The 13,424-nt window shown below is 40.9% G+C and overlaps 1 protein-coding gene across 5 annotated transcripts in view; it reads right to left on the bottom strand.

The window, feature by feature from the left end:
• CFAP91 (cilia and flagella associated protein 91) overlaps positions 1–13,017 on the bottom strand; it is a 149,195-nt gene extending 136,178 nt beyond the window's left edge. For 4 of the 5 annotated variants that reach the window (XM_067738776.1, XM_067738775.1, XM_067738778.1 and 1 more), the window contains exon 1: positions 12,765–13,017. In XM_067738776.1, coding sequence (XP_067594877.1) covers positions 12,765–12,888 — 124 coding nt within the window. In that variant the 5' untranslated portion in view covers positions 12,889–13,017. Of the gene's footprint in view, positions 1–12,329; positions 12,475–12,764 lie in introns of all 5 variants that reach the window. The other variant, XM_067738779.1, reaches the window with a different exon arrangement.
• Between the last annotated feature and the right edge of the window lie 407 nt (positions 13,018–13,424).

Below are 13,424 nucleotides of genomic sequence, written 5' to 3' on the forward strand. Positions count from 1 at the left end.
CCATGTATATACACACAACACCCATTTCCGAGGGAAAGAAACAATAACTTTGGGCACTATCTCCTATATTCAGTTCACAGGAGAGATACAAACTCTTAACAGTGTATCACCCATAACTGGTAAACAGGCTAAGAAAATGTCATTCTCTAATCAGAGATAAAGAAGATCAGCTATTTTTAGAATTCACCTCTTAAGATGGGACTAAGTTATTTCTCCCAGTTCAAAAAAGATTGCCCTGCTGCTATAAGTATGGGTTTGTTAGATATATCTCTAAAGTGACAAAGAATATTCATGACTGATTATACTACCCCTTAAAATCAAACAATTTGACATTAAGTTCACAAGCAATCTTCAGATACAGACTTGATTTATCAAGTAGACATCTCTTGAGAAACAAATACCCTGACCAACTAGTCTAGACATCTTGGTAACATATATTTCTCCACAGAAATTATTAAATTGGTATTGTGATTTAGAAATAAATCTCTTTTGAATTTAGATGATGTAAGTCAATTTCCAGAACCTAATGACTCCTCAGTTACCCAGCTGCAGACGAACAGCACAACTGCAACCACTGACCCAGTGATTTCTTTTAAATCATTTAAAATAAGAGTATGTAGAAATTTCACTTTGTCCTATACTATTTCCAGTGTATCAGAGATGTTGAAGCTATAGTCATTCTTCTGTTTAAACAGGTGCATTCATTCTGTCTTCAAATTCAGTAGCCTATAATTTGAGGCCATAAAATGTGGTCTCTTCATTCCTAATCAGCCCAGTTTCCATCACTTCTCAACTCGATATCACTGGGTCAGTGGTTGCAATTGTGCTGGTCACCTGAAATTAATTTAACCCACATTTCTCCTAAGTCTGAATAATAAATAATAAACCATTCTCCTCTTATTTCCATAAGGAGTGTGAAGACATGATGTCTACAGGAACATTTTTACATCTATAAAAGATAATGACACAGTACTCTATGATTTGTGACTACACATTCTACAACATAGCCTAAAACGGTGCTCAAATGGCAGTGGAGAGGCCTCTGAGATGCCCAAGTAACAGCAGTCACCAGGTCATTACTTGCTTACTTCTAGACAGTTATTAAGTGCTTTACGTGCAATATTCCGTTTAATCCTCAAAAAACCCAATGAGGTCGGCACTAGGCCTCCATTTTATAGAAAAGGAAACCAAGGCTTCAAGAAGTCAGCAACGGAGGGGATCAAAATGGTGGAGTAGGAGGACATGGAGCTCATCTCCCCCCATAAACACATCAATAATATATCTACATGTGGGACAGTTCTCAATGAAAACTAACTGGAAACTGGCAGAAGAACTGCTATACAACCAAAGCTGCAATAAAGATCTCCATGTAACTGGGTATGATGGGAAAAAAAGGTACCAGATCAGGACCTGCATCCCTGGGAGGGATCTGAAAGGAAGAAAAGGTCCACATGGTTGGACCTTCACTCTGGGGAGTGAGTAGATCAAGCCACAGTTTGGGCATCCAATTCCTGGGATTCCTGCACAGAGGAGTAAAGCCCCCTTGCCTGCTGGGAAATTCACTGAGACAGACAGAAAGACTGAAGAAGTCTAGACTCTACTTGATAGGACTGCACGTGTGCTGGCTTGCTAACAATCAGGGATGAGACAGCCTTGCACTGGTGGCTGCAACCTCACTGCACTTCCCAATCCAAATGGGCGGATGCCCTAGCCCCACTCAGTCCACATCACAGCTTGGCATGAGATCTGGGCAGAGACCTGGCCTAGCTATGCAGCGACAGACCAGAGGGCCTGGGAGGTTATCGGGGTTGGGGGGCCCTGCAGAGCCCATTATAAGTGCACGCACAGGGGCAGTGGGTCTAGCTGGGCAGAAATTGTCAGCCTGTGTACCTGGTGGCACCACAAGAGTGTGAAGGGGCTAAGTACTGAATCTCGGGCAGACAGGCCCCGGGCAGGGGTATGCAGCAGTTCATTTCCCAGCAAGAGAGCCCAGGCTCTGCCCATTCCACACCACAGCTTAGCACTACGTCTGGGGAATAACGGTCCTGGGAAAAGACTGCCACAGAGGCAGCCCAGATCTCAGGCGGCAAAGCAGCCAGCTCAACTCCTGCAACCACAACCTGACCGCCAGCCCCAGCCTAGCAAATGCCCCAGCCCCACCCACTCCACACCACAGCCCTGCACTAGATCTGGGATGAACACCAGAGAAAGGGACGTGAACTTAGACTGCTTCTGAGTGGCACCACGGATGCCCACACAACTGGTGTACAGATCTTCTGTGACCACACGGGCCTCATTTGCTTCAGGATTTACCTCCCTTGGCACAGGGTGCACACTCAAGGGCTACGGAGCTTGATCGAACCCAATCCTCAGGCCATCTATTCCAACAACTGGGGAGCAGGCCCCACCCCCAAAAGTACGGTGACAGCCACGGAGCAGAGAGGAAGCCCTGCCTCACATCCAGCACAGGCTCTAGATATGACAACACCAAGCACACCCCCTATCAAGGGGGTAACGACCAGCACACCCTGAGGAAAAATGTGGCTGGCATCCATACCAAAACCAGCCCTTGCACCAAAAATACTGGAGACATACCGTCTTTGCAGGGTCAATCCCACATAAAAACACCCCTTCAAGACCACAGTAGATAGCTGTTTCTCCTAAATTCATAGACAGAGAAAGTTAAGTAAAATTAAAAAGCATAGGAACTATTTCCAATCAACAGAACAAGAGAAATCCCCTGAAAGAACAAATAATGAAACAGACCTCACCAGTCTACTAGACCTTGAGTTCAAAAAGAAGGTAATAAAAATGCTAAAGGAATTAGGAAAGATTATCAATAGAAATGCAGATTGCTGTAACAAGGAACTAGAAACTATAAAGATGAACCAATCAAAATTAGACAATTCAATTGCTGAGATAAAAACCAATCTAGAAGCAACGAATAGCAGACTAAATGACACAGAAGAATGAGTAAGTGATCTGGAAGATAGAATAATGGAAATTATTCAATCAGAACAGCAGACAGAAAGACAAATGAAAAAAATAAAGGCAACATACGAGATCTATGGGATAATATGAAGTATGCCAACCTACACATAATAGGGGTTCTAGAAGGAGAAGAGAGAGAGAGAGAAGGGAATCAAGAATGTATTTGAAGAAATTATGGCTGAAAAGTTCCCAAACATAAATAAGGAAATAGATATCCAGGTACAGGAAGCAAAGAGGGTCCCAAACAAGATGAACACAAACAGACCCACACCAAGACATATCATAATTAAAACAGCAAAAGTTAAAGATAAACAGAGAATTCTAAAGGCAGCAAAAAAACAAAGAGTTAGTTACAAGGAAAACCTCATAAGGCTATCAGCTGATTTCTCTACAGAAACTTTGCAGGCCAGAAGGGAGGGCCATGGTATATTCAAAGTCCTGAAAGGGAAAAAACTGCAACCCAGGATACTCTACCCAGCAAGATTATCATTTAGAATAGAAGGAGAGGTTTAAAAATATCTCAGGGGCTCAACCACTCTCAGTGGTTGAGAGTCCACGTGCCAATGCAGGGGACACGGGTTTGAGCCCTGGTCCAGGAAGACCCCACATGCCATGGGGCAACTAAGCCCATACGCCACAACTACTGAGCCTGCGCTCTACAGCCCGCAAGCCACAACTACCGAGCCCACATGCCATAACTACTGAAGCCCGTGAGCCTAGAGCCTGTGCTCCACAACAAGAGAAGTCACCACAGTGAGAAACCCAAGCACTGCAATGAAGAGTAGCCCCCACTCGCCTCAACTAGAGAAAGCCTGCACGCAGCAATGAAAATAAAAATAAATAAATAAAAAGAATAAAATAAATAAATTAAAAAACAAAAGATAACTAGCAAACTGATTCCAACAATACATTAAAAGGATCATACACCATGATCAAGTAGGATTTATCCCAGAGATGCCAGGATTTTTCAATATCCACAAATCAATCAGCGTGACACACCTTTAACAAACTGAAGAATAAAAACCATATGAACATCTCAATAGGTACAGAAAAAGCTTTTGATAAAATTCAACATCCATTTATGATAAAAACTCTTCAGGAAGTGGACACAGAGGGAACCAACCTCAACATAATAAAGGCCATATATGACAAACCCACAGCTAATATCATACTCAGTGATGAAAAGCAGAAAGTATTTCCTCTAAGATCAGGAAGAAGACAAGGATGCCCACTGTCACCACTTTTATTGAACAGAGTTTTGGAAGTCCTAGACACAGTAATCAGAGAAGAAAAATAAATAAAAGGAATCCAACTTAAAAAGAATAAGTAAAACTGTCATTGTTTGCACATGACATGATGCTATACATAGAAAATCCTAAAGACGCTATCAGAAAACTACTAGAGCTCATCAGTGAATTTGGTAAAGTTGCTAGATACAAAATTAATGTACAGAAAACTGTTGCATTTCTATACACTAACAAAGCAATATCAGAAAGAGAAATTAAGGAAACAATCCTGTTTACATTATATCAAAAAGAATAAAACACCTAGAAATAAACCTACCTAAGGAGGCAAAAGACCTCTACTCTGAAAACTATAAGACACTGATGAAAGAAACTGAAGATGACACAAACAGATGGAAAGAATGAAACAGATGGAAACAGATGGAAAAACCATGTTCTTGAATTGGAAGAATCCATATTGTTAAAATGACCATACTACCCAAGGCAATCTACAGATTCAATGCAATCCCTATCAAATTACCAATGGCATTTTCACAGAACTAGAAAAAAATTTTTTTTAATTTGGATGGAAACACAAAAGACCCTGAATAGCCAAAACAATCTTGAGAAAGAAGAACAGAGCTGGAGGAATCACATTCTCTGACTTCACACTATACTACAAAGCTACAATAATCGAAACAGTATGGTACTGGCACAAAAACAGACATACAGATCAATGGAACAGAATAGAGAGCCCAGAAATAAACCCATACACCTATAGGCAATTAATCTACGACAAAGGAGGCAAGAATATACAATGGAGAAGAGACAATCTCTTCAATAAGTAGTGCTGGGAAAACTGGACAGCTACATGTAAAAGAATGAAATTAGAACATTCTCTAACACCATATACAAAAATAAACTCAAGATGGATTAAAGACCTAAGTGTAAGACCAGATACTATAAAACTCCTAGAGGAAAACATAGGCAGAAGACTCTGACATAAATCATAGCAATAATTTTTTTGGATCCATCTCCTAGAGTAATGGAAACAAAACCAAAAATAAACAAATGGGACCTAATTAAACTTAAAAGCTTTTGCATAGCAAAGGAAACCATAAACAAAACAAAAAGACAACCTACAAAGTGGGAAAAAATATTTGCAAATGATGCTACCAACAAGGGATTAATTTCCAAAATACACCAACAGCTCATACACTTTAATACCAAAAAAAACAAACAGCCCAATAAAAAGTGACCAGAATACCTAAATAGATATTTCTCCAAGAAGGCATATAGATGCCTAACAGGCACATGAAAAGATGTTCAATATCGCTAATTATTAGAGAAATGCAAATCAAAACTACAATGAGGTATCACCTCACATCAGAATGGCCATCATTAACAAGTCTACAAATAATAAATACTGGAGAGAGTGTGGAGAAAAAGGAACCCTCCTACACTGTTGGTGGGAATGTAAATTGGTGCAGCCACTATGGAGAACAGCATGGAGGTTCTTTAAAAACCTAAAAATAGAGTTACCGTATGATCCTTAAATCCCACTCCTGGGCATTTATCTGGAGAAAACTCTAATTTGAAGATACATGCACCCCAAAGTTCATAGCAGCACTATTTACAATAGCCAAGACTTGGAAGCAACCTAAATGAACATCAACAGATGAACGGATAAAGAAGATGTTGTGTGTGTATGTATGTATGTGTATATATATATATATACCCCACATATATATATGTATATACAATGGACTATTACTCAGCCATAAAAAAGAATGAAATAATGACATTTGCAGCAACATGGACAGGGTTTCCCTGGTGGCGCAGTGGTTGAGAGTCCTCCTGCCAATGCAAGGGACACAGGTTTGTGCCCTGGTCTGGGAAGATCCCACATGCTGCGGAGCGGCTGGGCCCGTGAGCCATGGCCGCTGAGCCTGCGCGTCCGGAGCCTGTGCTCCGCAACGGGAGAGGCCACGACAGTGAGAGGCCCGTGTACTGCAAAAAAAAAAAAAAAAAAAGATACAAATGAACTTATTTACAAAACAGAAACAGACTCACAGACATAGAAAACAAACTTATTGGTTACCAAAGGGGGTAATGAGGGGGGAGAGATAAATTAGGAGTTTGGGATTAACATATACGCACTACTATATGTAAAACAGATAAACAAAAAAGACCTACTGTATTGCACAGGAAACTATATCCAATAATAACCTATAAAAGAAAAGAATCTGAAAAAGTATATACGTGTGTGTATATATATATATATGTATCTGAATCACTTTGTTGTACATCTGAAACTAACACAACATTGTAAATTAATTCTACTTAAATTTTTTAAATGGTTAAAAATTTTAATTAAAAAAATTTTTTTAAGAAAAGATGAAAAGAATATTTTACTAAATACGAGAAGAAAGAGCTAAAAAGAATTGAAAGTTTTCCCTCTGGGAGGTAATAATCAAAAGGGCAGGAGAGTGTGGGGAAGATAAGTGCTGTTTTGTTTGGTTCTGGTTTTGGTATGTTTGGATCAGCCACTTCATTTACATGATTTCATAAACTTATAATTTGCAGATGTCTGGAGCTCTTGCCAACTTGTTTCCTACCAACTAACCAGAGCAACAATTTCTGTTTTGGCTCAACCAAGTTGCAGTCCAAGCAGCAGGCACAGCCCAGTGTCTCTTTACCTCATGTCTGCACCAAGTATCCCTCACCTTCCCCTTAGTTTTTCTCTGTGACCTGGAGACGTGAAAATCCATGGGAAATTCATATCACCTTCACATGTCTCTTACTGAGGATACATAAAGCAAAGTTTTAACCAAAGAGAAACAGAAGCCAGCAGGTAAATTCTCCTTCCACTCCAGGGCTGGATTATCGATAGGCAAAGTAACACATACTGCTTCTCAGAAAAATGGTTTTACTTTTACTTGATACAACCTTTGTGGTAATCACCTTGGTAACACATGGTTTTATTTTCTCTGACATTCCCTTCTCAGACACATTTCCCTATCTCTGGTTTCTTTTGGATTGTACTTCTTAATAAAGCAGTATCCTATGAACGTTTACCTCAAGGTCTGCTTTTGGAAAAGCCCACAGGAAAACAGCTGACATCGGGGGAAAAAAAAATAGAAAAAGAAGAACAAACAAAACCCAAAGTCAGAAGAAGGAAGGAAATAATAAAGATCAGCGAGGAAATAAGATAGAGATAAAATAATCATAGAAAAGATCAATAAAACCAAGTGCTGTTTTTTTGGTTTTGTTTTTTAAAGAGGAACAAAATTGACAAACCTCTAGCCAGGCTCACCAAGAAGAAAAGAGAGAGGACCCAAATAAATAAAATAAGAAATGAAAGAGGCGAAATAACAACTGACACCACATAAATACAAAAACTCATAAGACAATACTGTGAACAGTTATATGCCAACAAATTGGACAACCTAGAAGAAATGAACAAGTTTCTAGCAACATACAGCCTGCCAAAACTGAGCCAAGAAGAAACAGATAATTCGAACAGACCAATCATTGAGGTGAAATAGAATCTGTAATTAGAAAAAAAAAAAAACTCCCTCCACATTGTAAATTAACTCTATTTAAAAAACAAAATGAAACAAAACTCCCTCCAAAGAAAAGTCCAGGTCAGCATGACTTCACTCGGGAATTTACCAAACTTACAAAGAAGAATTTATACCTATCCTGCTCAAACTATTCCAAAAAATTAAGAGGAGGGAACACTCCCAAAGTCATTCTGTGAAGCTACCATCACCCTGATAGCAAAACCAGACAAAGCCACTACCAAAAAAGAAAATTACAGGCCAATATCTTTGATGAATATAGATACAAAAATCCTCAACAAAATATTAGCAAACCAAATCCAACAACACATAAAAAGGATCGTACACCACGATCAAGTTGGATTCATTCCAGGGTAGCAAGGATGGTTCAACATACACAAATCAACCAATGTGATACACCACATTAACAGAAGGAAAGACAAAAACCAAATGACCATCTCAATACACACAGAAAAAGCATTTGACCAAATTCAACATCCATTCATGATAAAAACTCTCACCAAAGTGGGTATAGAGGGAACATAACTGAACATAATAAACCACAAACCCACAGCCAACATAAAAGTCAATGGTGTAAAGCTGAAAGCCTTCTAGCTAAATTCAGGAACAAGAAAAGGATGTCCACTCTCACCACCTCTATTCAACATAGTATTGGAAGCCCTAGCCATAGCAATGAGACAAGGAAAAGAAATAAAAAAGTATCCAAATTGGAAGGGAAGAAGTAAAACTGTCACTATTTGCAGATGGCATGCGACTCTATATAGAAGACACTAAAGTATCCATACAAAAACTATTAGAACTAATAAATGAATTCAGCAAGGTAGCAGGATACAAGATTAATATACAGAAATTTGTTGCATTTTTTATACTAACAATTAAATATCAGAAAGTTTAAAAAAAAATCCCATTTAAAATTGCATCAATAAAAAAATATCTAGGAATAAACCTAACCAAGAAGTAAAAGACCTGTATGCTGGAAACTATAAAACATTGATAAAGGAAACTGAAGATGATTCAAAGAAATGGAAAGATATCCCATGCTCTTGGAGTCGAACAATCAGTATTGTTAAAATGGCCATACTACCCAAAGCAATCTACAGATTTAATATAATCCCTATCAAAATACCCATAACATTTTCCACACAACTAGAACAAATAATCCTAAAATTTATATGGAAGCACAAAAGACCCAGAATTGTCAAAGCAATCCTGAGGAAAAAGAACAAAACTGGAGACATAACCCTTCCAGATCTCAAACTATTCTACAAAGCTATAGTAATCAAAACAGCATGGTATTGGCACAAAAACAGACATATAGATCAACAGAACAGAGAGCCCAGCAATAAACCCATGTACCTATGGTCAATTAATCTATAACAAAGGAGGCAAGAATATACAACGGAGGAAAGACAGTCTCTTCAACAAGTGGTACTGGGAAAGCTGGACAGCTAGCTACATGTAAATTAATGCAATTAGAACACTCCCTCAAACCATTTACAAAAATAAACTCAAAATGATTTAAAGACCTAAATATAGGACATGAAACCATAAAATTCCTAGAAGAGAACATAGGAAAAACATCCTCTGACATAAATTGTAGCAATATTTTCTTAGATCAGTCTCCCAAGGCAAAAGAAATAAAAGCAAAAATAAACAAATGGCACTAATCCAACTTAAAAGATTTTGCACAGTAAAGCAAACCATCAACAAACTGAAAAAACCTACGGAATGGGAGAAAATATTTGCAAACAATGTGACCAACAAAGGGTTAATAACCAAAATATACAAACAGCTCACACAACTCAATATCAAAAACACACAGGGACTTCCCTGGTGGTGCAGTGGTTAAGAATCCACCTGCCAATGCAGGGGACACGGGTTTGATCCCTGGTCCAGGGAAGATCCCACATGCCGCGGAGCAACTAAGCCCGTGTGCCACAACTACTGAGCCTGCACTCTAGAGCCCACGAGCCACAACTACAAAGCCCATGTGCCACAGCCACTGAAGCCCACATGCCCTAAAGCCTGCGTGCCACAACTACTGAGCCCACGTGCTGCAACTACTGAAGTCTGCACACTCTAGGGCCCATGTGCCACAACCTCTGAGCCCACATTCTGCAACTACTGAAGCCCGCATGCAAAGAGCCCATGTTCCGCAACAAGAGAAGCCAACGCAACGAGAAGCCTGTGCACCGCAACAAAGAGTAGCCCCTGCTCGCTGCAAAGAGAGAAAGCCCGCACGCAGCAACAAAGACCCAACGTGGCAATAAATAAATAGATAGATAGATAAATACCCAATCAAAAAATGGGCAGAAGACCTAAATAGACATTTTCCAAAGAAGACATACAGATGGCCAAGAAGCATATGAGAAATTGCTCAACATGACTAATTATTAAAGAAATGCAAATCAAAACCACCATGAGGTATCACCACACAGTGGTCAAAATGGCTATCATGAAAAAGTCTATAAATAATAAATTCCTAAGAGGGTGTGGAAAAGAGGGAACCCTCCTACACTGTTGGTGGGAATGTATAAATTGGTGCAGCCACTATGGAAAACAGTATGGAGGTTCCTTAAAAAAAACTAGAGCTAACATATGATCCACTAATCCCACTCCTGGGTATATATCTGTAAAAAAATGAAAACTCTAATTTGAAAAGATACCTGTACCCCAATGTTCATAGCAGCAGTATTTACAATAGCCAAAATATGGAAGCAACCCAGTGCCCATTAGCAGATGATTGGCTTAAGAAGATGTGATATATATATATATATATATACACACACACACACACACACACATATATATATATATATATACACACACACACACAATGGACTATTACTCATCCATAGAAAAAGAATGAAATATTGCCATTTGCAGCAACATGTATGAACCTAGAGAATATTATACTTGGCAAAGTAAGTCAGACAAAGACAAATATTACACAATATCACTTATGTGGGGAATCTGAAAAATAATACAAATGAATCTACATACAAAACAGACTCACAGACATAGAGAATAAACTTATGGTTACCAAAGGGGAAAGGGAGGTGGGAGGGATAAATTAGGAGTATGGGATTAACAGATACAAACTACTACACATAAAATAGAAAAGCAACAAGGATTTACTGTAAATTAAATATAATAACCCACAATGGAAAATAATCTGAACTATATATATAAATAACTGAATTACTTTGCTGTATACCTGAAACTAACACAGTATTGTAAATCAACCATACTTCAAAAAAATTTATTAAAAAATAAAGAAGTTGGCAACTTATTGATTGGCAGTTGATTCGAACACCAATCCTTTCAGCTCCCAGGCCTAATGTTATCAAAAGCCCATGAATTTAATGGGGGAAATTTTTCCATGGAAATCATGAAAGAGCCCCTCAGCCAATTTACCCATATTGTAAAAATAATTCTAAGAAGCACAGGAAGTTGGCACAACCAAGTAATGGTGACGATGAGGAAGTGTTTCAAACCCCAAAATATGATGATTACTTTTTGGGAAAACTATAATAAATTGCAGATTCTGGGGGGAAAAAAAGGAGGAAAGAGCTCTTGATAAACCCAGGAAGTATTATAAAATATTTTTGGAAGCTGGGAAAAATATATCATATTTAAAAGACTTTAATTAGCAGGGCATTAGTGTAGCTACTAATCCATCAACAAATGTAGATTCAGGGAAGTGACAAAGTATTGTGGGCACTTCGAGTGAGGCACCTGAGAGATACAAAGGATTAAAGTCAAGTTAAATGCAAAATGGTATATAAATGAGGTAAGATTTATAAAAGAATGGTGTTAACTGTAAAGTACTATACAAAGGTAAGCAATCATTACACATTCCCAACACCAAGAAATGGCTACCCTAAAGATTCTCATCCAAAGGAGACCCTGGGATTCCCAGAGGAGATACCACGTGGTTAAAAGTAGGGTGACAGGGCAAAACTGGAAAAAATCATGCTTTACTGATTATAATTATTGTAGTAGTAAATTCAATTCAATAATTCAAATAATTCATAATAAATTACATAGCACCTAACATATGTACCAGCACTGGAAAAAGTGCTGAGAAGGCTACAAAAATGTATAGAACAAGAACTTAAAGAACTCAGGGAACTTATGGTCCAGTAGAAGAGACAGAACATAAATGAACAATCAGGTCATTAAAATAAACTGGGGCTTTTACTGGCCCAAAGGCCCTAGTGGACCTAGTTTATAAGCAACACTTTGATGGATAAGAATAAGCTTAAATAAAAAGAGAAACCTGGGGCTTCCCTGGTGGCGCAGTGGTTGGGGGTCCGCCTGCCGATGCAGGGGACACGGGTTCGTGCCCCGGTCCGGGGGTATCCCGCATGCCGCGGAGCGGCTGGGCCCGTGAGCCGTGGCCGCTGAGCCTGCGCGTCCAGAGCCTCTGCTCCGCAACGGGAGAGGCCACAACAGTGGGAGGCCCGCGTACCGCAAAAACAAAAGAGAAACCTGAAAACAAAGATGAGATAAACTGGCCCTTCTTTACCTAGAATGCCAAATTTGGAGTTGCCCAGGGAATGGGAGCAGGAAGGTCATTCTCTTTGGGCATTTTACGCAGTTTGCATGCGGGAGTGTTGAGTGAATCTCCAAGTCAGAACGCCAGGAACAGGATTCAGGACGATTGCTTAAGGCTGTGCACATTATCAGAACAAGAGGGTGGAGAAGAGTCAGGTGTTCCCGCTCAGTGCTCTAAGATGCAGAGCGCACCTGTGGTCTCCGAGACACCTCCCCCACCCCCGCGAAAGCGCCACCACCTCGGGGGCTTGGAGCTGCCCCCACCCAACAGAAGAGGACCGCGGGCAAAGGATCCGTCCTGAGGCTCGTCTTTTGTCCGCCGCGCCCCCGGCCAGGTCCCACCGTCTCAAAGCCCACCTGGCCCAGGAGTCGGCAACTCAGGAGGGAGGTCTGGAGCCGCCCTTACCGTATAGGAAATCATATGTTCGATTGGCAGAGACTTTGCCCCAGGGCCCCGACCTCCCTCTGCACCGGGTTTGAGACACCGGCGGCTTGGCCTGGGGCTCTTCGATGGTCACTACGTGACTCATGGTGCCGGCTCTTCCCTGCGGCCAGCCAGGACCGACTAGGGAGACCGAGATGCTGTGTGCAAGGTAGCTATGGTAACCCCCGCGAGGAGCGAGGGCTGAGCGAGGACACACAGCTAATCCAGAAGAGAGGGGCGGGACTCGCGTGTGAGAGGAGGAGCCGAGTGACGACAAGGAAGGGGCGGGGCGAGGAGCAGGAGAGGCGGGGCTGAGCGAAGATACGGGGCGGGGCTCGTGAAGGGAGGGGCGGGGCTGGCTGGGGGAGGAGGAGCCGAGTGATGACAAGGGAGGGGTGGGGCGAGGCGCAGGAGCGGAAGGTGCGGAAAGTGCGCAGAGGAGAGGAGCGTGAGGGGTGGAGGAAGAAGGGGGAAGAAAGGAGGAAAGAAGGGCAGGCCTGGGGAGGGGAGGAGGGAAGGGAGAGGGACGGCCTCGCTTTCCACTTCACTCCGGTGACCAAGCCACGAGCATTTAGCCGCCCACCAGGGTCAAGGCCAGGGGGCCGCAGGCTGGGGAAAAGGCTGCTGCTTAAATCCTGCAGC

The sequence above is a fragment of the Pseudorca crassidens genome, chromosome 5 (genome assembly GCF_039906515.1).
Source record: "Pseudorca crassidens isolate mPseCra1 chromosome 5, mPseCra1.hap1, whole genome shotgun sequence".
Classification (NCBI taxonomy): Eukaryota; Metazoa; Chordata; class Mammalia; order Artiodactyla; family Delphinidae; genus Pseudorca; species Pseudorca crassidens.